The 27926-nt window shown below is 53.0% G+C and overlaps 1 protein-coding gene across 3 annotated transcripts in view; it reads left to right on the top strand.

The window, feature by feature from the left end:
• NTNG2 (netrin G2) overlaps positions 1-22474 on the top strand; it is a 51749-nt gene extending 29275 nt beyond the window's left edge. For 2 of the 3 annotated variants that reach the window (XM_063353203.1, XM_063353205.1), the window contains exons 4-8: positions 6364-6536; positions 8333-8359; positions 20283-20450; positions 20901-21035; positions 21372-22474. In XM_063353203.1, the coding sequence (XP_063209273.1) occupies positions 6364-6536; positions 8333-8359; positions 20283-20450; positions 20901-21035; positions 21372-21595 (727 nt within the window). In that variant the 3' untranslated portion in view covers positions 21596-22474. Of the gene's footprint in view, positions 1-6363; positions 6537-8332; positions 8360-10298; positions 10440-13191; positions 13261-15255; positions 15331-16497; positions 16549-17995; positions 18062-18565; positions 18641-20282; positions 20451-20900; positions 21036-21371 lie in introns of all 3 variants that reach the window. The other variant, XM_063353206.1, reaches the window with a different exon arrangement.
• Positions 22475-27926: the final 5452 nt, after the last annotated feature.

The raw sequence follows: 27926 nt of genomic DNA, 5'->3' as shown, positions 1-27926 counted from the left end.
CAGGGGGGACAGGCAGGGACTGGGGTAAATCGTCTCTGAGAGCATGAGCTTGCCCAGCCCCAGTGCTGGAGCATCCCCCCCCAAAATAGCCACAGGATCACCCAAACATCCCCCAAGAACTAGCCCAACGCCCCTGCAGCCAGCCTCCGCCCACGCTCAGCAGCTTTGGGAAGGCCCCAAAACTCAGGGTGAGCACCGCCTGCGCCTGGCCCTGCTCCTTCCCCCGCAGCTCCTGGCAGCCCGGCTTCGGGTCCCAGGAGGTACCAGCATCCTCGTGTCAAGGACGGCCAAGTCTGCACCAACCCTGCACCGCATTCCTCGGCCCGTCCTCGCCTCCGTGCTGGGCAGCCCCCGAGAGCTGGATGGCTGAATTTCCCTGGCATTCCTCCAGGCTGGAATTAGCTTGAGTTCGAGCAAAATCTTGCTCTTGGTCATATAGTTAAATTAAGTTAATGCCCAGCAGCTGTTTGCTTGGTTTTCCTTGAGTTTCGTAAAGGTTTATACTCCCACTGCAGCAAGATGGAGGAGAAACTTGCTGAGTGGGAGGGAGGGAGCTAGCGAGAAAGCCAGAGAGCTCCTCCTTCCCCCAGACACTCGTGACACTTTGTCAATAGCCGGAGACGGATGCCCAAGGTCCTATTACCTGCTCCCGGCTTCGGTTTGTGAAGGTTTTTATTTCCCCTCCGATTTTGTTGCCGAGTTGCGTCCGGCCCTGAGCGGATAATAGAATTTCATCGATAGACTGAGAAGGTGATGTATGTTAAAGCACTTAATATAAAGAGACTTCTACAGGAGCCCAAATTCAATTTGGCCAATGAACTCAATTGCAGACATTATTGCATTCCAGGAGAAAGACCAAGAGCATTTATACACATTACTCTGCAAATATTTATGTTCACCTATCCCTGTGATGTCCTCTTCACCCTTCCTCCCTTCTGTTGCCCGACCCCCTAATGGGGAAGTTTGGTTTCGTGTTTGCTTTTTAAGACAGCTTTGAATGTAAATAATGTTCCCCCAGTCAGCAGGATCCTGACAGCTGGTGAGTGTCAACTTATTTAAAATAAATAGCCTCTCGAATGGGAACAGCCAGCTAACGTGCTCTCCACTTTGGCATCTTTTAAATTGTCTCGTCTTTGCAACCCAAACCTCAAATCATTTCGAAGGGCAGCGAGGAGGGTTCCTCCCCGCCGGGAGGGCTCATCCATCCCTACCACACAACCAAAAGTGAGAACCCGCAAGGGAAGAAAAAGCTCTCACAACGTGTCCCTCTGACCTAACCCAGGGTTTGTTTTTTTCAGTGTTTTGGCTCTGCAAAAAGCAGTGAAACCCAGAAGCCTCTTTCCCTGCTTAAAAAGAAACAATGCAGTAAAATGGCTTTTCCTCCCCCTTCGGCCCCTGGACCGCAGGCTCAGTTTCGCTCCCAGCCCTGCTCCTGGCATGAATGAGCCACCACTTCTTCAGCCCTTTCAGCCCAGCTCCGGCCACTGGCAGTAGTGAACCTCTGCCGGAGCGATCTCCCAGCAAGGCGAATGCTAATATAACTGCTCGCCACAAAGGGACGGTGCTTCTTCCACGGCCCAGCCATTAGAAGTTATTTTTACCTGCTTCTACATGCACAGATGGGCCAGAAACAATCCAAGCTCAGCGCCCGTTACGCTTTGCCCAAAAGATTTGCTCCCTGCTTTTGCTGAGCTGCCAAAACAGTTGCAAAGAAGCAGGTAAAAAGTGGGTAAGTCATGGCCAGGCAGCTGCCGGAGCGTGCTGCGAGCAACGGCTGGGGATGACAATAGAAAGATGGAGAAGAGTTATTCATGTTTCCCCGAGAGCCGAGATCAGTTGAAACATTGTTTTCCTCAGGGACAGAGAGGAAAGAGCTCCCTTCAAACACATCGTCCCATGAGACTCATTAAAGGCTCATCAATTACAGTGAGAGCAAACAATTCAGGGGAAAGCTATCATAAGCCTTCCTTCGGATGGCAGTCATTAGCAGCTCTCTGCTGTGCACTGCGCTCCCCAACCCAGCTCAGGCGAGCAGAAAGGGAGCAGGGGGGTACCACTGCCAAGGCGGTGGTGGGGGGAAAGCAGGAGCCCGGTGGCCCAGGAGCCAGCAGGAGGAGACCACAGCATCCCTGAGGCCATGCAGCCAGGAGGGGACCACAGCATCCCTAGGGCCATGCAGCCAGGAGGGGACCACAGCATCCCTAGGGCCATGCAGCCGTGCAGTGGCATCCTCATGGCAAGCACAAGGTGGAGAAGAGACCACAGGCTGGACTGGAAGGAGACTTGGAGAGAAGTCCACTGTAGTGGACTTCTGTTGCCCCATGTCTTCACCCAGGCTCTATTTTAAGGAGCTTGGGGCAAGGCAGGATTGGGCCACGGTGGGAGCTGGGTGAGAGGTGCATGGGGGTGGAGCAGATCTCTGGGTCTCCACCTGGCAAGCGGTTCCTCCAGGAACCCCCGTCAGGCCTGAGCTGGGGGTGCTGGCACCCCAAGGCTGGCTCAGCCCCACAGGGAGGGAGAGGGATGAAGAAGTGCCTCTGCCTTTCTCTGCCTTAATTCCCTGCTCTGCAAAGTGGGGTTATGGACAGAAAAGAGGTTGTAAAAGACATAAGGATCCTTGGAAGGAAAGCAAAGGGCTGGGGTGGCTTCTTAAAATTATTTCAGAAGTCACTATTAAGGAAAGCTCAGGGGCAGTGGCTGCTTTCCCACTCCCAGCACAGCTCCTGCAGGTTTGCGGCACCCACCCCCGCCTGCACCCCCTTCCGAAGCCTGTGCACGGGCATCTCCTTCCCTCGCACACGGGCTTGGCACCAGACGCCTCTCCAACCGCTCGCTGCTGTGACCTCCAGGATGCTGACTTGGAGAAATGCAGGGATGGCAAACTGTTCTTTATGGCTGTAAAGAAAAAGAAAAAAAGGACACTTTCCTGTAAACTTTCCTTGGCACTCCAAGCTCCGAGATGTTCCCTGGTGGAGGCATTGGCAGCGTCTGACCACACTGCACCACTCTGAGGGAAGGCAGCAGCTGAACGACCTCCACTAAAATAAACTCTTAAATACCCTTTTGTGCAAACGGCAACATCTTGGACTACACGTCGCTCCGGCCACTTTTGCTGGGAATGGTGTGAGCCAGTTTCTATTTAATGCAAAATGCAGTTGCGTGCACACCTGTGAACAGCCCAGCCCCGGACTTGGGTGTCCCCAGGCCACGGTGGGTGCCTGTGGGTGCTGTACCTCCCGCTGGGGCCGCGCTCCTCCAGGCTGTGCCCCACCACGGCTGAATCCTGTGTGAGCTCTGAATGCTCACCGAGAAACAGCAGCGTCACCGCTAGCCTTGACCCATGAGCTAGAGAGGAGAAACGCTCCCAGCTCTTCAGGTCTCCTCCGGAGCCAAAGAGACCATATTGTAACCAGCACTTTGCTGGAGCAGCCCCGGGACTGGAGCGGGGCCATCGCTGCCTTCTGCAGGACACAGCACAGGTGTCTGCCCCACTGCTGCTCTTTAAGCCTCATTGCTAAGTAGCTCCTAACCTTTCCCTTCATCCTCTCTTTCCTGCGATGGCTGGCCGCCCGAGGAAGATGAGCCGAGGCAAGCAGGACTAGCGGCTCCCGCCCAGGGGACCGGGCTAATGTCATTTACTCCGGTCTCCACCAGCTGGATCTTGGCTGGGGAAAGACGTCGTGCACAGACCATTGGCGAGCACACGTCCTTGGGCTGCGGGCCCGGAGGAGGAGGAGGCAGAGAAGCCTGAAGAAGGGGTTAAAGCCGAGCCGCGAGCAGCAGGGAGGCCTGGATGCAGAAACCTTTGCACAAAATGGGGTTGGCAATCGGGGCTGGCTGACGGCGCTTGGCTGTTCGCTATTAAATAATGCAGCCTGATTGATTGGGCTGAAAAGTGCTGTGTTGCAGGGTCAGCTCGCTGGGGTTATAGTTCTCTGCTTAGATTGATGAGCCTCAAAGGTCGAATTCAGAAAGCAATTCCCCGGTAAAATGGATCCTTTGGATAACAAAACTTTTGCACAGTGGCGAAGGGCTGAACAGTGAGAAATATAAGTGACCCGGGCGCAGGCAGGCAGGGTGACCGGCTGCCTCTGCTTTCTTGTTAAGTTTCCTTGTTTACACCAATTAGGAAGCGAGGGTCTCCCCTGGGAAGAGCAGTGCCCCATCACCCCTACAGGCAGTGGCTGGGGATGGCCATGAGCATACACCCCATCCCGCGGGCAGAGCTGATGTCTCCACTCGGGACTGGTGGGGTCAAGGACATGCGCCTCCACATCGTCCCGGACTTCAGAGAAAACAAGGGCGATGCCAGGCCCTGCCTTCTTTTACCCCCCTCCCCTGGGGCTCTTAAACTCCCCCTCAGCTGGATTTGAAGGCTGCATCCTGCAGCTGGTTCCCGTCCCCCCGCTCCCACCAGCGATGAGAGGGCGGAGAGCTGCATTTCCCAGACGCTGTTGCTCCGATTCAGGCTGGGCCCAGAGCGGCAGCGGTGAAGCTTTGACCTGCTTTAACCCACTACCTTGCCTGCTCTGCTCTGGTATGCTCATTTTGAAGCGAGAGAAGGAGGCCGTGCTGGGCGGACACTGAATAATTCAGAGTCAGGCTCCGCAGCACCCCGGGGCTGGGCATCGCCTCTGCAAAGGGCTGGGATGGCTCAGCCAAAATCCTTCCTCAGCAGAGGCAGAGGGGACACGGAGCGGCTGAAATAGAGCATCCCTCCTGTGTAGGTACCAGCCAAAGCTGCTTCCTTCCGCCGGACGCTCGGATTCACAGCTTGGTCCCAGGGTACCGATGCTCGGAGGCTGTTAGTGCTTTCAGCCGTGACGTGGCATCTCCAGCTCTCGCTGAGACACAGATTCAAGTGGAGCATGCTGAGTGTGTCTGCCTCTGCTCCATGGACCACATTTTCTTCCTTCCTCTCTTTTAGAGACTGCAATATTCCCTCCCTGCTTGGTCAGAGACAGGGCAGGGTTGTAAGACGAGGAGAGAGACCGTTCATCCAGCTTACGCTTAGCCTCTGAGCGGGGTTTGCTAGAATTAAGGACAGGGAGGGGAGGAGGGGGGGAAAAAATCATACGTGAGGTCAGCTTATCCAGCCATGCGTGAGGAGGAGCACTGCAAAGCGGCCTCAGCGGGTCAGGCAGGAGGCTGGGGAGCATCTCGGGGGGCTCCAAGGGAGAGCGGGAGAGGCACCAGGAGCATGCGCGGCGCTGGGAGGGACCCGGCTCACGGCTCCCAGCCTAATCCAGGTTGTTTATCCCAGTGCAGACAGAGCACGAGAAGAAGCAGGCCATGTTTCCTCTATCTTCTCTGCAAGCGGGTCGTTCCCCTCAGCTCTGCAGCTCTCGTGCAATTAGTCCTGTAAAACGAAGCGCTCCCGGTCAGGCTTCTCTACGCAGTCACATAAGGCACAGCATTACTGTCTTCTAATGGTTCTGCTTCTGAGGGTGTAAATTATTACACAAAGCAGTGAAACAATGGTGGGTTATGCTAGGGACCCACTGTCTGGAACGAAATGAGAGGTTTTGGTCCCCAAAGTCTCTGTCTGATGGTCTCAGCTCGGGCCCAGGAATTGCTAGAGCCACATGTGAGTTATGGGCTCAGCCTCTGTGCTCTGCGCAAGTCACCTCCAGAGTCTGAGCGACAGGAATTATTGTGCACAGAGATAATTATTCCCTGCATGCTGCACTACAGCTCATTAAAAGTTTGTTAATGGTTGCAAATTGCTGAATAGTGGTTTTAGTTGTTGCTGTTCTCTGATGAGGCGGGGACTAAAAGGCAGATTCTGATGGTGACTCGTTCTCTGTGTTATTTTGGTCACAGCAGGCTGGGGCTGCGCTGCACGGAGGCAAAAGGGGTTGTGTTGGGCAACTTCGCACCATGGGAGAGAACACTCCTATCTTTAGCGCACGGAGCAGGGGCCGAGCGGCCAAGTCCCAGCAGTGTCAGCCATGCTCCTCCAGCCCAGGCTGTCCTCCCTGCCTCCGAGTAAATGCCTACATCTGAGCTAATCACCCAGATTTCTGCAGCAGCCTGAAACGCGTGACTCCTTCCTGGAGTCTCAGCCGGAGATGCTGACTTACCATTAAATGGCTTGTGCTTCCACAGTTGGATGGTGGGAGTAAAGTGTCTCTCATCTTGGAATAGAGCATGCAGATCCAGCCTGGGCGAGGACACGGACATCGTAACCCCAGCAGCGGGGAAAACAGCTGAGTTCAGTGAAAAACTCCTACAGAAGGAACAGGAAAGGGTTAAACCGGCCCAGCACCACCTCTACATTTTCACACACAGGACAGCACTGGCCAGGGGCAAGGAGGAGTTGCAGTAATACCTGACAGCTCTTCTCCTGCGTTCCTCTTCCAGGTGTAAATGCAACCTCCACGCTAACCTGTGCACCTTCAAAGAGGGCAGCCTTCAGTGCGAGTGTGAGCACAACACCACGGGGCAGGACTGCGGCAAGTGCAAGAAGAACTTTCGCTCCAGGTCTTGGCGAGCGGGATCCTACCTGCCTCTCCCCAACGGGTCCCCCAACGCATGTAAGTAATCTGCCCTGGCCACGCTCCCAGCTTGGGTGGCACAACGCCCACAGAGGAGAGCAGATTCTCATCTTGTCCTTCCCCATCTGGAATCAGTGCGGGATGCTCAGCTTTGGAAAGGGAAGCGGGTATTTAACCTGTGTCTTGGTACACAGAGAAATGAGAGAGGATCTGAGTGGATGCAGAGGTGATTTGTGGGCTACTGGTAGATGAGCGATGAGTCCAAATGACGGTCGGGAATAGGAAGGACAACCTTGGGCCAAGATATAGGTCCGTGGCTTTGTAGCAATGCAAATTACTGTCCCTTGCAGAAGACATTATTTAGCCACAGTAGAGCACTGGCTGTCAAGTACTCCACGGGCTCAGCGCTGGCACTGCTTAGCTGCCAGAGTGCAGGTTGGTTTCTGGATTGCTTTCTGGATCCCGTTCCGCGTGTGTTGGCGTTTCAGGCAAGCGCCGCGAGCTGCGGTCCCTCTGCGCAGCTCCAGTCTCATCCAATTGCCTGCTGGAGCGAGGCACTGACAGAAGCAAAGGCGCGCAGGCGAGATGAAGGATGCATACCCACCATCGTTCGAGCAGGGGAATTGGGGCAGGAAACATCACAGATGGGCCAGTTTCTCCTGGGTTTCTGTCCAGTCCGCGTTAGCAGACTTGTTTAAATGTCACGGAGCCACAGTAGCCACTCCAGCCTTTCAAGCAGCAGCTTTGAGCATTACCAAAGAGAATCTTTTCCCTCCCTCCCCCCAAATTTTTTTAAAGATTTATGTGCTTTAAGATGATCAAAGCTGAAATTCAGGCTCCGAAGGCCGTGACGGGAATGTTTTGTGTGTGCCAGGGCTGGTAGATGAGCAGGTTCTTTGAAAGGGAACGAGCTTGTCAGCTCCCACCAAGCGGCTGCATTGCTTCAAAGGAGCCTGGGAGAGTTTCTGGTGTTGACAGGCGCAGACATGCTGTTCTCTCTCTTTCCCTCCCCTCCGTTCCTTGTGTCTCTTCCTATTTCTCTTTCTCCTCTGCTCTTTCTTCTCCCATTCGTCTCTCTTCCCATCTGTCACTCAGTCTTCTCCCCCCCACCCCTGACTCTCTCTCTGTTGCTTCCTCCTCCCCGCATCGACATCCTCTTCCTCTCCAACAGAGACAGTTCTCCGAAGCCCTCTCCTCTCGGTGGCCCTACCTCTTCCATCACTGGTCCTGTGCTTTATGTTCATGCAAAGCTGAGACTTTCCATGATTCACCCGCTTCTTACAGTAGGGAGGAGCGTGGCCATCAGCCTTCTGGGTGCCAAATGCCAGAAGCTGGTCCTTGGATGGCTTTTGACGGGTGGGTTTGAAGCCAGTGGCTTTGCAGCATCCTGTTGAGCAAGTGCTGCAGCGGGAAGGGTGTTCAACCCTTCTCGCTCCCAGAGAACTGCCCTAGGTGCAGCAAGCTGGTTCAGACCCTGCGGTTTGTACTTAGCAGAGCGAACCTCAGAAGATGTGCTTGTCCTTTGCTGGGCTTTAATGGCAGGTCAAGGAAACTGTTAACAGAGGAAAAAAAAAAATCCGAAAGGACCAAGCTGGTTTTTCTCCCCAGGTGAAAAGCTTGAGATGCCAAGACCCCAGACAGCCCTGTCTGGTTGCCTCTGTAGTTTGACAAAAGTAGCTTTTAAGATGTTGCATCAAACTGACATGCCTATGAGCAAGACCCCCGGTAATTAATTGCTGTTTGGTCCCACGTCGTGTATCTGTTTGATCTTCTGCTGGTATCAGAGCCGATGGCGTCCTGCTTCCAGTGACCGGGCTTCTTCTTGTTTTTTCCAGGTGCAGCTGCAGGCTCAGCCTTTGGCAGTAAGTAAAAACATAACTGAAATGCTGGCATTTAACACCCCAGTGCATGGCCCTTGCGGATGTCACTAGGAAAAAAAATAATGGTTGTTTTCTGTCCATTATCATTTTCCAGGCAATAAGTCTTCCCTAATTGTGCCTCATTTTCTGTCCTGTCAAAGAGTCTTATATTTTCTTCCTTTGACTTCAGTAGCCTCATTTTGTCTCTTCCTCTGGCACGGTTTCCCCCCATGAGGTTCGTTAGAATGGCAGCCGGAAAGGAAATAAAAAAAGACTCTTCAAAACCACCAGTGCTCGCTGTGAACTTTTCCCCCCCAGTATTGCAGACTTCTGCTCTGAGAAGGAGCTGGGTTTGAATTACTTGGCATAGCACCCAGTCTGGGTGACCTCGGGCTATCGATTAAAAGAAAGGTATATAGAGTGTGCGGACATCTGTACGTGCACGCGTATGTACAGGAACATGTGTCTATGAAGGGTCGGCAGCAAAGACGGTAAAGCTCAGCGGGGATTTCTATTGAAAGATTGATGGTACGATTGGAGTCCTTATTTAACCAAGCTGGAGGTAGTTTGATATCAAAGAGCCTTGAGTTTTGGGTAAGCAGAAGCCTGGGTTTGGATTTTGTGGCTCGGAATTACCCTCCAGAAGAAACAATCGGAGAGCTGAATGAATAATGGATTCTTTGGTTTGCAGGCAAGTGGAAAGAAGTGGAGGAGAAATAGTTTCAGAGAAATGCAAATGCAATTAAGCAAAGTGCACCTGATTGAAAAGCGGAGGACTTTTTCTGGGTAAATGAACCATGTTTAGATTTTAAGTAGTTAAATTGAAATGGTTAAAAATTTCAAATTACAATTAGAAGTCTTCCTCAAGTAATTTAGGGTTAAAAAAATGACGTGTTTTAACAGTCCAAAATATTCTTTGCTTTTCCGGTCAAAACCATTTTGATAATTATTTTTTTACCCCTTAACAGAGCTCGGCAGCCTGAGGCCTACTTCTGTTTCACTGGAAAATGTTTCCCGTCAAAATTTTCTGCCAGGGAGAAGCCGGGAGGGTGCTGGGAGCGATGCGCAGGAGGTGGACAGGAGGGATTTGTGTCCAAGGCCAGTTAAGGAGAGATTATTTAGCCTGCATAGAAGACTAGAAGTGACCTAAATTAAGTATTTAAACTAGCTCAGGGCTATTATGAAATTAAGCATGATAATCTGCATGAAGCAGTGGGACAAACAAGGACAGGAGGGCAGCAGGTGTAAGTTAAGTAGGAATTTGTGTTCTGAGTGTTATTTTAGTTCAGGCTGTTGTGGCGAGTGCGGTGGAGTGGGCACCGCACCGGGGATCGCTCCCGCGCGCCTCCGCGGGGGCTCGCTGACCTTAAACCATCAATTAATTTCCCTCGCGGAACGAAGGGTGCCAGCAGAAATTAATAGGTGCCAATGGTACGGGCTGGTTTTGGTGGTGCCGGGTATTTCGCTGCCCGTGGGGTGGCAGAAGGGACCGGTGCTGTTGATGGAGCCGGGGAAGGCAGGGCTCTGCCCGCGGGCGCGTGGATGTCGGGCAGCAGAATCCCAGCTCTGCAGAGGGGCTCCTCGGCACCTCCTGCCCACTCTTCACCCCATCTCTGCCCGGGCGTGCTTCTGTTTCCCCTTTTTCAGCTTAATTGGCAATTAGTTTATGATAGAGCTGTAAGTATTTAAGCCAATATCTGCACCAACAGAGTAAGCTGATACAGCCACAGCCTCCGGCCCCTGCACGCACACGTGCTCGCTGCATCCAGCGTCATCCAGCCGCTCTCGCCTTAATCCTCTCGGTGCCCCAGTTGTAACCGCGCTGAGAAATCGGTCACCAGTTCAGCCCCAGCAGCAGCCGCCTCGCGGGCGTACGGGCTGGTGAGGAAACCCTCCATTTTGCCCCAGTAAGAGCCTCCCACCTCTTCTCTTTGCTTGCCAGCGTATGAGCGACCGCAGCGGGTTGCCACCGCAAAAACCACCACGGCAAAAACGACCACCACATCAACGTCCACCACCACAACCTCAACCACCACCACAACCTCAACCACCACCCCCCTACCTGCCACCACCACCCAGCCAGGTGGGTGCCACATTCCCTGCCTTGCCTGGAGGGCCAGCACTCCACCGCCGGGCTCCTCTTTTCAGCTGCTTCCCATCCCAGCTCCTCTGGCGGCGGTGGGCAACGCAGGGGGCTGCCGTGGCGGTGGCCCTGGTAATCTGCTCTGTAGGATGATAAAGGGACATGGATAAAAATCACCCTGACTCGGTTCACATCCCCCAGCCTCTGGGCAGTCCTGGTTTGCTTTTCTCTCCCTGTTCACTCAGACACGTGTAACACAGGCTGGGAGTGAGTATTATGGTCCCTATAAGCAGGGAGCCAGACACAGCGGGTCCACTTCAAAGCCCAGAGACAACCACACCATGGGCTGACATCCTCCCTCACCGGCTGAGCTCACTCTCCTGTCACTCTGTTATCATCAGGGCAGCAAGAAGGGAAGCCAGGACTGGACGTGGGGGAAGCAATGCTTTTCCCTTTTTTCTCTCCATTTTGTTTGTTTTTTTTTTTTTTAAAAAAGGAAAGGTTTTCAAAATCCATCCCCCCTAGAGCCACTTGGCAACACTGTCCTGCACAGGGCTGGCACGGCTACAGGAGATGCTCTCTTACAGCTCCATCACGTGCGGAGCAGGGAAGCAATGACGGCTTTACTGTCCCACCCTAAAATTAAACCACATACCCCTTCTTGCCTGGCTGGAAGGAGAAGAGATCTGCACCCCATCCTGCTCTATCCCTGAGCTCTGATACCAGCACAGGCAGGAGAGTTGTCCCTGCTGAACCTCCTGGGTGCTGCTCCCAGGGCGGGACGGGGAAGGCTGGGTGCTGCTCTCTCCCCCAGTCGGGGAAGGTTCCCCCGAGGGAAGCTGCCGGGGAGGGCTGCTGCCACCCCCTGCGACTCACCAGCAGACTCAGAGCAGCCCCCGGGCTTTGCTAAGCCATGCCAGGGACGGGCCGCGGGCTCCAGGGAGAAGCTGGCTCTGTCCTTGCTGGCTCTCCCAGGCCTGCACCAAGTCCCGGTGGCCAGGCTCGGGGATGGAATGCCTGATGGATGGAAGGCTGGCGGCACCTTCCAGGGTAGTTTTCCCAGGGCAGAGCCGCACTCTAACATTCCCCAGGTGGCTGCTGTACAAGCAGCTGGGGAGCGTGTGGGGCTGGAGCTCACACACACGCCAGAAACACCCTTCCCTAATTTCTAAAATCACCCCGTGGAGGAAAACTTTTGTCCTTTTTTCTGGGGGTTCCTCCTTCCCTTCTCCTGTGAACAAGGAGGCAGTGTTCTCACTTGTCTTTTGGAAATGAGCAGATAAAACTTAACAGCAGGACATTTTTTTTAAGCTTCTCATGGGGGAATTAGACACGCATTCCTCCCCTTGCCATGCTTTCTGGGCCTGATATTTCCCAGGAGGACGTTTTACACCCACAGTATGTTAGTAACAGTCTGTCTGGGGGAGCTGCCAGAAGCCAGTCAAAGGGATGAGGAAACTTGATTGCATGTTTATGCAAATATAGATATATTGGTGGAAGTACCCTGCTTGAGGGGTTAATCAGGAAGCCGAGGGTTTAGCTCCAACTTCCATGGAGTTGGAGTGACCCTGGCAAGAGAGAGCAAGTCTCTGCTCAGTTAAGAAGCGCTCCTCGCCCAGAACACGTTGCACACGTTCAGGAGGGGGCTCAGCCAGCGCCCCTGCCCGGGGCTCACACCATGGCCGTGGCCCCAGCAGCGACAGGGGACCACGTCCACACCTGCGCCACGTGCTTGGGGTCATTTGATTTTTATCCATGCTCACCCATAGCAACGTTTAGGTCTCATTTTCTTGCAAGTGCTGTGTACGTGTGGGTGGTGTGTTTAGTGTCTATCTCGTGTGTGACTTGCGGTGCTCTGCATCGCTTGTGTCCTACGCCTGGGGCGGGCAGGACGGCATCTCTGTGGGGTTGGGGGTGGTGGGGGTAGTGTCTCCTGCCGAACTGCTCTGAGGGACCTGGGAGACACCGCGCACCTCCGGGTTTATTCCTTCTCCAAAAGCTACTTCCTGGGCAGAGAAAATACTTTCATAGTGCTTTCTTTAACCGATGGCAAGCAACTAAATAAATATTTCCCAGTCCAGCCATCGCTTCTCTGGCTTGATAGCAGGAGGGCTGAGCTCTGAGCTCCTTGCCTCTGCCTAGACCCCTGTCCGTGTTTCTGCAGAGCCAGGTCTCACCCCAGAATGGTGTGCCTGGGGATGGAGACAGGCCCTGGAGGGGCTGCTCCAAATAAGAAGGTCATCAGGGCCACCCAGCAGCTCAGGGACCCGCTCTCTGGCCTGGACGGCATGCTGGGTTTGATGCCAGAGGTCCATTGTGTGCCTTTGACCAGCAACAGGGAATCAACGCACGGCCTAATTCTGATCTGCATTTGACCAGAAACATTCCTTCCCCTCCAGTCCCGCAAAATGTAAAGTACTTCTCTAAATACCACGACATCCCCAAGGGGCTGTGAATCTAACTCACCTGGAACCCAAAGGAAATGCCTTGTTAAAGAGATGACCCTTTGAGCTCCTGGTAAGGTGCCCATTTGCAGGAGACACAGTAACCCCAGGCTGGGTCAGAGTCCCAAAGACATTCTGTCATTACCTCCCTTTTAAATTCTACACACATTGAATGAATCCCTCCTTCCTTTAAAGCCAGCCAGACATTTTTAAAAAGTCCCTTAGAGCCCTGCCCCATCCCTGTGCTGTTTCACCCTGTCATTTACACACTGTCTTCTGCCCTCTGAATTTCTGCTTCCCACCATCAGTGAGCATCATCAGACCAGCCTCTGAGCTCGCTGCCTCTCTGCCTGTGAGGGAGACAGAGAAAAAAACAGGTATTTAAAGCCAGATCGATGTGTTTTTCCCTTCTCCTTCGTGCCTCCGCACACTAGTGGGTAGCAGCGAGGCAGAAAGCAACGTAGCACGTAGGCTAGAGGAGTAGATTAGATTTGAGTTGTCTCTAGGTTGCATGGATCTGCTAGACATCTGCTTCCCTCGGCTGCACGTGGTGTTTTGTGGTCAAGGTGGAGCTGTGGTCATGTTTGTAGGATGTTTTTGTGCCCGGTCGCTTGTTGTGTGGTGAGAGGGGGGAGAAGAACGAGTTCATGGGCACGGTCTGCGGTCTGAAGGCAGTCGAGGCTGCCAAAACGGGTAGAGGAAGGGAAATTGCAGAGTTACCCTATGGAGGATGAATTAAGTGCTATTCTCATTTGCCTTCTGCAGTTCTGTTATTTCGAAACCTTCCTTGAAGCCTGTCAAATTCTTCCTTGCCATTTGTTACATTTTTCCCACATTCAAAATAAGGAAAAAAAAAGGCTTTTTTTTTTTTTTTTTTCTCCTCTCTCCCACTGCTTCCGTTTACCTGCCCTGCTCGGTAACCCAGCAGTTCCAGTTCACCTCTGGGAAAAACAAAACCAACCTGCGCCCCATTGACGGTTTAAGAGCTCCAACAGAAAGGCAGCACCAAAAGCTTGGCTTTGTGTAGGTCCTGCAGGAACAGGACCCCACGTTTATGTTTTGAGAAGGACTTTTTCAGGGTCCTTCCCCACTACGCCACTGCTGTTTGCCCTGACGGTTTTTGCTGTAAAGCTTCTTGGTTCAATTTATCCTGCTTCCCCAGAAACCCACCAAGGGCAGCGGGGGCCGATACAAACACCCAGAATAAGAGCTGCCCAGTGTTTCCCATTTGCATGAACTGGGTCCGGGGGTGAAACATTTCTCTCCCCCTCCTGCACTGTGAAACTGTCCGTTAATGTCCCAGAGCTACAAAGGAAAGGTTCTCAGGATAATGAGCATTAATAATTTTCCTGGCTCTGTAAACGCGATTGAGTGGAGGTGTATGTGAATGACTAAAAAGCAAAATGCCTTCAGGGCTGTTTTTTATTGTGACTCTAATTAAACCCTTGCCAATTTGCACAGGGCTTTTTTCATATTCTCTTTAACACCATATTAATATCAATTGGTTTCCAGTTTCCAGCTGAAAAGGACAATGTCTATCACCTTCTCTTAGAGCTTGTCATTAAAAAAAAATAATCTTTTTTTTTTTTCTTTTTTATTCTGCATTGTTTATCATCCCCTTGACGAGGCTGGGAAATCACATTTCTCTCCTACTCGGGTTTGTCCTTTGAAACTTGGCAACGATCGAGAGATTTTTTTTTCCCTCCTCCTCCTTATGTTACCCAACTGGAGCTTGAAATTAATAATATGGCTTTTGAAATTTTATTCCTTGGTTTGTTTTCTAGCAAACCTGAAGACTGTTACCAATATTGAGGAGACGGGGAGGGGTACGGAGCCAGTGGGGTGAGGGCTTGCAGGGAAATCAAACAAGTGATCCATACATTTCTTGCTGGTTTGATTTCTCGCCAGTGGCTTGCAAATTCTTTAAACTGGTATTTCCGAGGGAAGAGCAGAGCCTGGGGGAGGGCCTAGAAGTTTGGATTAGAAACCAGGACTTGGTGCCTCCACCATAAGACGCTTGTGCCAATTCTCAGTTCCACTGTTTCAAAGTAAAGCTCCTCAAAGCAGAGGGTGCAGATCAGCCCCCGCGGTCCTTACGCAAACACACGGGCAAAACGCCGTGTGTTCAGCGGGGCTGAGAGCGGGCAGCTCAGCACACCACTGCCCAGCCCCTCCAGTGCCCCGGGACCCACCAGCTCCCCAGTACCAGCAGCAGTGCTTGCATCCAGCAGGCGTGGAAACCTGCGGGGCGCAGGGCTGGGTTGGGTTGGGTTTGTCCTCCAAAGCTCCGGCCCTCCATCGGAGCTCCTCGCTGGCTGCCAGCTCCCCCCAGCGCACCCAGTGACGCAGATTTCCCTTTTGATCGCTGCAAGACTACACCGGCTTGTCGGCGGCTGCCCCGCTGCAAGTGGGCTCTCCCCCGGCCAAGGCTGGCCCTGGACCAGAAGGTAGGAGGCGCGTGGCTGAGCTGGGTCCTGCCAGCGAGTACCAGCTCCCGATGCTCAGCGAACGCTTTAGTTTCTAGTTCTGCATCTCTGCTTTCCATGCATCTCTCTCCTCCTCCCGCCTGGGAAAAAAAGCTCCGGGTTTGTCTGTGCCCGACACGCAGCTGGGAATCTGGTGAGGCTGGATTGAGCCTCAGGGTTTAGTCGTATACATGAAATATGAGGATGGTAAGTGGTAGAAGAGATTGTTCACAGCTTGCTGCTGGGGTGAACAGAGAGGATCATGGAAATCCCGTCGTCTCCCGAGACCGGAGTCTGTTTGTAGAGCAGAATAACTTTGTAAATAGATAGGCCTGTGTCGTTTGTAGCATAGATGCCTTCTTTTGTGTTTCCTCGCTTCAGGTCTCCTGTGTGACTGCCTAAGGTGAGCTGCTCCCGGTGGGAAACTTGGGAGGCTTCACGCTGGCTGTTGAGGCTGAAGTTTCTCCTCCTCGGGGTTCCCACCAGCACACACCCTTCGGCAGTTGCCTGTTGCCGCTCAAGTCCCGTTCCCATCTGAGACGCCTGTAGCTCACTCCAGCCGTAGACATCAGCCCCCCCTCCAGTGCAGAACATAACAACTGCTGAAGCTGGGCCCAGGACACAACCCAGTGTTGGGAAATACTCAACTGGGGGAGAGAAAGTGCTGAAGTTGAGGCTTTTTGGAATTGTGCCTCAGAGAGAGACAAAGCTGTATTCGATACAGTAACAAGAAATAGGCCTGCACCATGGGCATCGATGCCAGGTGATGCTGACAGTCTCTGCCAAACAACAGGGCCTTTTGAGTCTTGACAGTGGTCTGCAGACTCAGCTTCTCCTCATGCATGGGCAACGTAATGACCGTATGCCAACAAGTGTGCATCCAGCAGCTCCCATGCCCTCTCCTTAGGAGTACTTTTTCTGTCTCTCTTCACACTTAAAGACTCTAACTTCCGGGAGACTTTGTCTCTCATTCCTGCTTCAACACATCCTCAACCAGATGTGGCTCCACCCTCCCACCCTAGATACCTGCCTAGAGCTTCCAGTGTCCCTTTGCCACTTTTTTAAGCAAACAAGAGGAGGATCTGTATTAAATCTGATGTTCTCTCTAACTGATGCCACCGTAAGCTGCTCAGCGCCCACCAAACACAGCAGCACTTGGACCCAAGCCGAAGCCACCAGACCCTCCTGAAAACATTCGAGGTAAGGCCATGCCCGTCCCCAGGGAGGGGCAGGACAGGTTTCTCCCCCAGCGCCCATAGGCCAGGACAACCCACCATCGTACGGTCTGCTCTCCTACTCAGAGGGTCCACCTCAGCTCAGTTCTGCTCAAAGAGATCTCCATAGGGCTGGGTGGAGACATGTTTGGGGCTGGGATGTTTGCAGGGGTCTCCCTGGACCCCAGGAGAGCCATTTCGTGCCACGGGGCAAGGGACTTGCACCTTCGCCCCTGCCCAGATTAATTGGGCGAGATTAATTGGGCTGACGGGCTGCGCTGGCCCAACAGGGCCAAGCCTCATCGGTGGATCACCCTGATCCCGACACTTCGTGGAGCCTCCTCACAGCCACGGCACCCTCCTCATGAGGGATAGGCACAACCGTGGGGGCTTCTCCGCAGGGATATGGCCCCCAGGGCCACCTGCAGCACCCACTGCAGAGATGTGGGGACTTGGGCACCCTAGGGACCCATGGTGCTGCTCCTTCACCTCTGGGCTGCCCTACTTCCCTCACAGCAGGGACAACAGGCCCTGGTCCCCCTGAACTGTGCCAGGCCACTGCTAAACACCTGTGAGAAGGGGCCGCCACGTTCCCTGCTCAGCCATCGTGCCAGGGGATGGAGGAGGCCATGGTGGCAGAGCAGGGCCTGGGCACCACAGTGGCCTGTCATGGCTATGGAGGCTGGAGAGGCCACGCTGGTGGAGGAGGGTCTGGACACTGTGCCAGCCCACCAGGGGAAGCCATGCAGACCTGAGGAAGCCCCAACCCCACAGCAGCATCACAGATGGCGTCAGAGGCAGGAGTGGGCCCACTCTCACCATGGCTGAGTTTCCCGCCTGCCCTGTGGGTGGGGAGCACAGCCACCTCCTGCCATCGCTGTCACTGTGGGAGCGTGTTCAGGGCCGGGTTGGACGGGGCTCTGAGCAACCTGGGCTGGTGGGAGGTGTCCCTGCCCAGGGCAGGGCATCTGGAACTAGATAGTCTTTAAGGTCCCTTCCAACCCAAACCATTCCGTGATTCTATGTGACCAGCACCGGTGGGACAGAGCCAGCAGTGCCCACCCAGCACCTCCCTAAGCACTGCAGTGCTGTGTAAGGGCTGGTGCACCACAAACACTGGTGGGACCTGTTTCTAAATGCCTTGTGGGGTCCCAGCGCTGCTCAACCTTGACCTTTACTGAGGTTACCAAAGCACAAAACCCCCCAAGCACCAAACCCCATCAGCTCGACTTGGAAGAGGTGGCCTTTACCCCCAGTGCCCCAGTCATTCAGTGCGGGACAGGGTCCGGCTGGCAGCACAGCCCCAAGGAAACAGCGTCCTGGCTGGGGCAGCCCTTTGCCCTGATGAAATATCCCAGCCCAACCGTGCTGGGCTGGCCCCGGGAGCTCTCTCCCCACCACAGCACTCTCATATATTTTATTGTCTCGCGTAGCGGCTCCGAAGAGCAAAGCAGGGCGCACAGCACACTCTGCAGGCAAGAGGCACAGGAAGAAGCCAGGTACGTGCTGGCAGGGACGAGTTGGGCTGGAGCAATGCGTGCTCGGCAGGACCCCTGCCAGATACCACCTCCGTAGCATTTGTCCTCCTAGCTGTACTCCTAGCAGCTTTTTGGGTGCCAGTTGGCATGACCTCCGTCAAACTGAGGCCATGGCCCGTAGATTATCTTTTAAGCTGTTTCGACTTGTAGATCCTTGGCCTGAATAACCCGATTCATGCCACCAAACATGCGTAACGGAAGAACGTACCTCCTCAGCCCCCAGCTCTGTACACAGCAATAGCGCCGTGCATGGAGTTTTTCATGCATCAAACTTCAAGGAGGGGAGAAGAAGAGGAGAAATTTAGCAGCTACCAGCTGCCTGGTGCAGAAATAGATGCCGGCACTGCCGGAGCGGTGTTCTTGGCTTGGCATTGTTCTCGTGGCAGAGCTGCTTGTGGTAGGGTAGGGTGCGGAGCAGTGCGGTGCTAAGCGGTGAGAAAAAGTGTGTCTTTGATTTTTCTTAAGCATCCTCAAAGAGCTCAAAACTCATCCGGCTCAAACCAGACTCTGGCCCAGTGGCTCCTATCGAAACATATAAAGGTAAGAGGACGGAGTGCGGTGCTTCAGGGCTCCTAGTCTTTGCCCAGGTGATGTGGTCCAGCAGCTTCCAACATGGAGAAGATAGGGAGGGTTTGCCTATCCAAGTCACGGTTAGTTGTATGTAGGAGTGCATCCCTAGGGTGAAACAACGCTTGGGAATTGCAGCAGCCAAAAGTATTTGAGGTGAAATTCTTTGGGTATTGGTCAAACAGGCAGTTGTTTCACAGAAGGTAAAGATTACAGCGGACTCAGTTCCTCCTCAGGCAGCTGTGAACCATGGGGAAACCTCTGCCCTGGCTCCATCTTCCCTGGTCTTCATTTCATTGACACATCTCCTCCACCAGTCGCATGTGCATGTCTACCCACACCCTTCCCTCCCATCCCTCTGCCATCCTTGAACGTTTAATGTTAGAGCTTGGACCAAAACCCCAGCTCCAAGCCTTCCTCCTCCCCTCCAACAGCTGGAGAAGCTCACAGCTGGCTGACACTGTCTCTGCTCACTTTGTCCCCTGCCCATGCTGGCTGGGACACCTCCTGACTAGGACAGGAGGGCCACCTCTTCTTCTCCTGTATTATACTTTTAAACTTCCAGAAAGATGCAGCACCCTGAAGCCAACACTGCCAGGTAGTCACCATCCCAAGCCATGCTAATAACAAGCAAACACAAGAAGCAGGTAATCAAATTCCTCTGGCTACAAATTAAACCTAGCTGGTTGTTCCCACAGCTGAGAGAGGTCTGCCCTGGGGACAGGAGCAGTGCTCGGCCAGCCAGCGGTGAGACATCTCCCACCCCACCAGCAGCCTTTGCAGGCATCCCTGTGCTGCGCCAGGCAGCCCTGGTTCAAACACCACGCGCTTCTCCACCATCTTTGGAAGGACCCCACACAAACCACGCTTCCTTGCATAGACTCATTTTAAGTGCTTAACCTGAGAGTCACCTTATTTCACAACCAGCCCATTGGTTTGGGAGGTACAACAGCAAGGGACATGCTGAGAAGGGACACGGAGGGGAAAAAGCCAGAGAAGCAGCGAGGTTTTACCTGAACACGCAGCAGCTTCAGCTCCACTTCAGCCTTGTCCAGGGCCTTCCCATTGCTGGAGGCAGCAAACGCTGCTGCAAACGCTGCTGCACCCTCTGCCAGCCCCGTCCCATGGGCCAGCCCCCCCTTGCCACAGTGAGGAGCTCCGCACCCCAGCCCAGCTCCTTGCAGGTCCTACAGCCCCCCAGAGCCAAACCCAGGCACCAAGCTGGGCTCTGCTCATTAACAAGGCAGCTCTTTAATTAACACCTGATTCCACTCCACAGCCCACTGCCAGCTCCCATGATTACACATTTCCTTAAAGAGATTGTGTCCTGGGACAGCCGGGGGCTGGCTCCTGCCCGTCCTCCCCCTGGGGGACAGAGCCCCCTGACCCCACTCTGCTCTCTGAGCAATGGCTTCCATCCCGATCCCCCCATGCCAGTGAAGAACGGCAGCCGCTGTGCGCACCCATCCTGCCCAGTCCACCCCAGTGTTGGCAGTGGCCATTGCATTCCACCGGAGCAGGAGCCTCCTCCAAAGCCTCATGGCTCCTCTCCTCTGCCCAGCGCGAGGGAGGATGCTCCTGGCCCAGGTCCCCAGCTCTCTCCTCCTCTCCGCAGACTGCGAGTGCTACGGCCACTCCAACCGCTGCAGCTACATCGACTTCCTGAACGTGGTGACCTGCGTGAGCTGCAAGCACAACACGAGGGGCCAGCACTGCCAGCACTGCCGCCTGGGCTTCTACCGCAACAGCTCGGCGGAGCTGGATGACGAGAATGTATGCATAGGTGAGCGCTCCGGCGGCCTCCATCAGCAGCACCGGGAGGTGGGATGGCTCGTGTAGGACCTCACTCTATGGGGTGGGCTTCATTTCAGCCCCTCTGTGGAGGGTGGTGTGTCCACCTGCATGCTCCCCAAGGACAGCGGCCACTATGGTCTTTGCAGCCCACCAAGGCCTCTCTTCCCTGAAAACAAATCCCAAATAATATCCTTCTAATTTGATTTAGAGGCATCGTTCTACCAGGAGATGCTCAGCTCCAAAGGGGGGTGGTCTTCGCACATGTGTCTGCACTGTTGGACCCTCTCATGAAGCCATGCCCTCTCAGCCCCTCGGTCCCTAACAGCCCTCCCATAGCATGCAGACAGCCTTTTCCCAAGGCCACAACACCTCCCTCGGGGCATTAGCGGGCACAAAGCCCCTGGGCAGGACAGGCACTAACAGCCCTGTCTTTGGCCAGAATGTAACTGCAACCAGATCGGCTCCATGCACGACCGCTGCAACGAGACCGGCTACTGTGAATGCAAAGAAGGTGCCACAGGGCCCAAGTGTGACGACTGCTTGCCCAACTACTACTGGAGACAGGGCTGCTTCCGTACGTACCCGAGCCAGCGGGACTGAGGGAGGTGGGAGATGGGCCCAGACAAGACGGGGATCCCCAGCACCGCCTGCACGGGCGCCCCGTGGGCGTAGGGTGCGCAGACTCCAGCTATCTGTCCCAAGTCCAAAATGACTTGACAGCTTTGCCCCTGGAGTCTGTAGCCCCCACTATGTTCCTCTGGCCTTGGGACTGCTCTAGCATTTCAAGGGTTGGATAATTTAACCCCCTAGGAGCTAAAGAAAGCCAAAAGTTATTATTTTCTGTTGCAGTCAAGGATTTTAACACACCCCAGATTAACGTCCGCATCCTTCCCTCCCTCCCACCTCATAGCCAACGTCTGTGATGACGAGCTCCTGCTCTGCCAGAACGGTGGCACCTGCTACCAGAACCAGCGCTGCATCTGCCCCGTGGGCTTCAAGGGGGTCCTGTGCCAGCAATCCAGGTGCGAAGCCGACAAAAAGGACTGCGACGGCGCCCCCAGCGTGCACAGCAGCCTCAGCACCATCCTCCTCGGGGTGCTCGCCCTCCAGCTGCGCGGCTGGGTGGACCTCTGAAGCCGCAGCGGGGGGAGCTCAGCCCCGGCACGTCACCCGAGGGACCTGGGGAGACTAAGGTAACGGGGTGGCTCTCCCCACCGTCTCCTCTGCCTTCCTTCACGCTAGGACTTGCACAACGTCTTTTGGTCCACTTTCGAAGCAGAGGTATGCAGAAAACCAGGGGCTGACTCCTGCCCACGAACCCACCCCGGCAGCAGCTGGGGTGGCCGCAGCATGGAGCGCAGCGGGCAGCGGCGCGGGGACCGCACCAGCCTGTGCCGGGACCGCGGTCCCGCAGCCCGGCGGGGACACAGCCCCGTCCTTCCCTCCGCGCAGCGACTCTCCTTCCCTGCCCCTGACAGGGCAACCCGGGGCCGGGGCCACCGGGGCCCTGGTGAAATAGTGCCGCGATCCAAGGGGAATTTTTTTTATTACTTTATTTACTTTGGTATAGGCTGGGGTGTTCTTTTTATTTTTCCTCTTCTTTGTGTCCTGTCACGACACCTCCAGAGCCCCGTAACACAACAGGCAGGGGACGGGGAGGGAGGGAAGGGGGGACTCTGGTCCATCCTTCGTGCACAGTCCCACATCCCACCATCGGCCTGGTCTGGCCACGCACATACTGTTGCCTACAACTCTAGTTGCTGCATTGATTTTGTATTTTCATTGCTGGGTTTTGTTTTCTTGCACTTAACGGAGAACGCAGGGGCCATTGGGCATATGGTACATGAGGAGTGCAGTGTCTTATCCACCGTGTACGGTTCAAATACTTTTTTTGGTAGAGACTTATTTTTGTTTGGATTAAATGTTATAAAAGAACCACAACTTAAAGGGACGTTTTGCCATGAGCATTTGATTCTGGTGTATCCTCCTCCAGTAAAGCAACTATCAACTGCTGCTTGATCACCACGTTTTCCTTTTTGTGTGCACAGTTAATTACAGGTAAAGACTTATTTTTTGATTGATAATGTCCTCTTGTGTTTTCTGAGTCACTACCAAGGTGCACCACATGGTGAGGGAGAGGGGAGGGAGGGAGAGGTTGCCTCATCGTTGAGAGCTGTTAATTATTTCTCCTAATTACTTTGCTGAACCTAGGTTAGACTACTAACTGTTGACAATGAGCAAAGCCTGAGTGATATATTAAGCACTGGGCTTGTGCGGAAAGGCCATTTCCAAATGAGAGAAGGCTGGGGAGCCCAGGGCTGCTTCCCCAGGGGGACCTCGGCTGCCCAGCCCCATTGCAGCCCCTCCCAGAGCTGGTGCCAAGATACACCTTTGCAGAAAAAAAGCTGTTTATGCGGGGTATTTTTAAGCAGCCACAGCCAGAGACTTCAGTATAGAGCTCACAGGGACTAGATCAGCTCGTTTAAGGCTCACGAACAGGCCCCTATCGGAGGAAGCATTTGCAGCCAAGCGCATCGATGAAGGCAGGAGAAACCAGTCACAAGAAATGATGTAGGTCACTCACAACAACGGGAATGAACACAAGAGCTTTAACTTTGTCGTGTCCAAAGATGGACCAGGCCAAGAGCTGACGGAGGGGAGGATCAGGAGGCGCCCCCCACCTCCAGCACGGTCAGTTCTGGGCTAAGTCTCTGGGCAAGGGAGCAGCCCTCGGCCACTGCCCCCGCTCTGCCCAGCCGCCCCACGCCACCCAGCCTCGAGCCTCCACTGGCATTGCCGGGTCTGATGTCCTTGCCAGAGCTCTCCTCCAAGAGCTCCTCTGTCAACATCTGTTCTGTTCCAATGCTGTGTCTCCATGGTCCTGTCCCTGCTGCTCGTCCTGCCCGGGGGGGCAGTGCTGGGAGCAGCCCACGTTTCAAAAGAGCAAGAGCCTGCAGCGTCTTCCAGCCTAACACTGCAGACACCACGCACACAGCCCGTGGCCCCAAAACACAGCCACCTCCATGGAGAGGGGGCCACTGAACTGGTACTTTGAAAAAGGAGAAAAAAAACAGGAGTGAAGGCGCAGGACAGATATTGTCACATCAAAGAGCAACACAAAGAAATCCGGTGCGTATTTCAAGCAGCATTTAACATCCCAGGGGCCAGGCTCAGGACTTAGCTAATCCACCATAAAATAAATGAGGGTTAAAGTCACCCTGCTGAGAGGAGTGGGCTGGCACAAGCATCGCCTCCCTTGCTTTAACGCAGCCGGCGGCTGCCTGTTGTTATTGACACTTGCTCCTTCTTTGCACTTTCTGACTGCGATATATTTAAAATTCTTATACGTTACTGTTCTTACAAGCAATAGCACAGAACAGACTGTAACAAGATCAAGATCTCTAATGGCACTTCTGGAGGGTGAAGCAACATTCTCCTTTCCCTGCACTAGTGTTTTTCTCTGGAATATTAGATTAAGCAACAGAAAATTCACTACTTCATAAAGCCGTGTACCAGACAAACTCTGCACCCAGCAGGCTCCCTGCAAACGCGCACTTTTATTGCGATACAAGCAGGAACGTGCCAGGCAGCGGCACTAACTCCCACAGAAAATAACCTCAGAAGGGCACGACAAAGCTCAGAGCAAGCACGAAGCCTGCTGAGGGTGACACACCACTGCAGTAGACCCTTTTGGGGTTGTGGGATTTTCTCTTGGTTGACTGGGGGTCGGTTGGTTGTTCTGGGGGGTTGGTTTGTTTGTTTTTAAGACAAGACATCATTGGCTTCCCAGCTCAGCTCCAGAGATAGTACCACCTCCCTGTGGACCCAGAATACCAATAATGGACCTTCTTTAACCAAGGCCCAATGAACAGTTCAGTAACTTCAGCCAGAAGCAGAAAGCTGCGGTGCTAACCATCCTCCAAAGGACACCTGAATAACGTTGCAGATGATGGGGTGGGGGGGCAAAACCAAACCAAAACACAAGTCCACCCTCCACACAACATACACCGTTCCTAGGCTTTTACTAATCGTGCAGAAGCAAAGACCTCTGTGAAATAGTAACTGCAAAGGACAAACACAACATGCTTCATCTTGCAGAAGAAACGACGTGGCCTTTGGGCTGTGAGCAAGAGCAGAGCCAAAAGAGGGAGTTCCAGGCTTCCCTCCCGCGGCTCCGCCTGCAGCCGGGGCAGCACAGCTCATCCTCAAGCTCCGCCACAAAGCTCTAGCCCTGCGTGTTGGAGACCAGGATGGCACTTTACCCGTCCAATGGTGCTGCAGAACTTACAATTGCAAAACACAAACCACTGCAAGACCAAAAAAAACCCACCCTCTCTCACAAAACTTCAACTTGGTCTTTAAGAAAATAATTTAAAGCTGCTGAAAGCTTCAGCACTGAAGATCCATTAACTGCAGACGTGTGTTAGCACACTGGTGTCTAGACAAAGAGAATAGAGCATTATTGAAATAACACAGAGAGAAACCGGCACAGCAAGTACCCACAGATCCAAAAGTTCATCTTCTTTAAAACAGAAACGTTTGTACATCAGTTAATGCTTCCAAATGGGAGAAGTTGTCCAATGAGCTTGATACTTTACTGCTGGAAAGGTTAACCAAAAGGTACTTCTCTTTCCGAGAAAAGCCACTTGCGCTCTTTCAAGAGGTTTTCATGTGTATCCTGTGCCCAGCATGCAGCCAGCATTTGATTCATTTAGAAAGTTTTGAAATTACACTTCTGTCTGCAAAAAAAGAGTGACCTCTTCAAACAGTGTAAGTAGAGCTTTTGATTGTCCTTGTTCACCTCCAATTCTACTCTGATTTTAACTATTTAGAGCACTGGCAAATCCAAATCAACAAAAGACCCAAAGCAACAAAAATCTGCCTGATGCGACAGAGCGCTGTGGCCAGGCTGTGTCCACCCCAGCTGCAGAGAGTCACCCACAGACTGGCTTTATGCCTGTTTGCTCACTCGCCCCGTAACACGTGAAGCCTCCGGTCCCTGGGAGCTGGAGACAGAAGGGGGGGAAACTCCATTGGCGCTTATCAGGTATGTTATCTGGTTTTACAAAGAGGAGGAAGCAGACATCTCATCTACAGGAGCGACTCCCAGGGAGCCTTGGGGAGGCTGGAGTAGCGAGAGCGCCAACACTTGAGCAGTAATAAAATCAACAGTCTCACCAACCAATTCTGTAATAAAATCAACAGTCTCACCAACCAATTCTGTTCTGCAATTGGGTTTCAGGAAAAGTCCCAAACATAAATAAAACAAAGTATAAAGGAGGTGCTGAGCGTTCTTGCTCAGAAATGAGCAGAGCTGGAATTTGAAGAGCTTTGTATCACCATCTTCTCATCCCTTCTGGCAGGGAGTTGGAGAGTTTGGCCAATACCACACAGAAAATGGCTAAAACTCACACGCTGATTTGAGATGCAGAGAAGAGCTTCAGACTGTCCTAAAAGCTCCTTTATCATTCTCCAAGCATCGTAACAAGTTTCACTGCAGCGTAAAACGTGTGAGGAAAGCCTAAACCCACCCATTTTTACCATGTAACTAACTTCTCCCCTGGCCAGCAACGATACTGGGCTCCAAAAGCTCCATCCTGAGCCCACGCTCTGCTATTTTAGGGATTAAAATAAAAAAGAGGGGAAAGCGATGGGATTTTTTTGTAGCAAAGGGAGTTCTTGCTTGATAAAACAGTGAAAGCGGTGACAAAATTGGACAGCCACACCAGTGCAGCCTGTCAGGCTATAAAACAAGGTTTTCTACGTTTTCACAATACCAAACGTAATGGGCACTCAAACCACCTTCATTTTCCTTTCTATCACTATTTGCCTGGGAGTTGGTGGCAAATTAGTCGAGGCCTTAGCAGACAGGTACGTATGGCTGGAAGGTCTCATGTGTCAGCGATATTCGATGTACCAGGCTGCTTAGCTTACATTTATTTGCACTAAAGAATAAGGCATTGGGCTCCTTTCCAAGCATCTTAAAAAGACAAGGAGACCTTATATACGGCTTGGGAATGGACCTGTTGTGGCAAGAGACTGTGTTATATCATTAACATTATAAATTCCATTTACAATACAGCAGTCATTTCATCCATCATTTATTCATGCAGACTAGAGAGAACGTCTTGCATTTTTAGGACTGTAGTTCTGCTTTATCCTTGGTTTTCTACAGGCGCTGGGCTGTGAATGAGCAGCCCAGCTCCGGTTGGTGGCTGCTCTGGTCTCTCCCTTCTGTAGGCAAAAAGGAAACCCCAGCATCTCACCATGCTTCAGTAACTGGGGGGGGGGGGGGGGGGGAAGTCTCAACTCTGAAGTTACTGGAGTTCCATGTTATTTTTTGGATCTCAGCTGGGACCGGGAACGTTGTTTGCCCTCAATCAATTCATCTGGTCATTATATTGGTCACTCTACGTTCTTTCTTGCTCTGGAAGCACACGCTGCTCGGTGCTTCCCTAGCACCAGTGTTGCAGGGATAGGGGCGATTCCCAGCTTAGGGACCAGCAAGAGGAAAAGGCCAAGCGCCTCGCCAGTCCACACACCTCGCACCCTCTCCCAGCTCCTGTGCCTCCATCCGTTAGACCCAGCTGCTAATCAGTCACTGCACTCAGCTTATCTAGGAGACAGTTCTGTAAAACCTCACTGCTCTGCCAGTACTACCAGCGCTGGAAGGGTGAGCGTAGAGAAGGGAGGGGAGGAGAGGCTGCGGTTGTCCTCACCCCCTCAGCAGCATGGCACTCCTCCTGTTGACGCTCGAGGGCATCGCCAGCTCTCGGCCTCCACTATCCCCACCACCACACCAAGGAGCAAACGCCCTGTCACGCTTCCCAGCGTGGTTAATGCTCCTGCAAACAACTGGTTTTCTGCTGGCGGGTCCACAGACACCCAGAGGCACAGCTGATAAAGTCACGGTCAACCCAGCACTCCACGGCACAGCGTGGGTACAACGACACAGAGGTAAGAAGAACTGATTAGGCAAGTACCTATTTGGCTAGCATCATTATACATATGGCTCTGGTTTGTTCTCACATCGCTATAATTTGGAGTAATGACAAGGAAAACAATTACAGTAAACCTTAAAGGAAAAAGGAATCACCAGAACTATACTCCACCTTTACTAGAAAGCCTATTTCATGTACAAAGAATTAAAAAAAAACCCAAACCAAGTTTTGAACACACTATAGTCCAACACTTACAAGAGATTTTTCCCTTCTTAATGACATCAAAGACTAGGAATACCCCAGAGTGAACTGGTTTTGCACTGAGAATTAAGCTGCCAAGCTTGGAGGAAGTGTGGAAGCCTCTCTAAAAACCTGAACACTGCTTCTTCCAAAGGTTTTTGGCACAACCTCCAATTAAACTGTTTTACATAAAGTTGCACTGAATGTGTTTCTTTACTGATTTTTCTGACTTTAACACTCAGCAGAAGAGAACAATCAGTGAGCAACCTCCTCCAACTGTCACC

The sequence above is a fragment of the Chroicocephalus ridibundus genome, chromosome 15 (assembly GCF_963924245.1).
Source record: "Chroicocephalus ridibundus chromosome 15, bChrRid1.1, whole genome shotgun sequence".
Taxonomy (NCBI): domain Eukaryota; kingdom Metazoa; phylum Chordata; class Aves; order Charadriiformes; family Laridae; genus Chroicocephalus; species Chroicocephalus ridibundus.
Note: the sequence above shows the minus strand (reverse complement) of the source record. Positions and strands in the feature narration are given on the sequence as shown.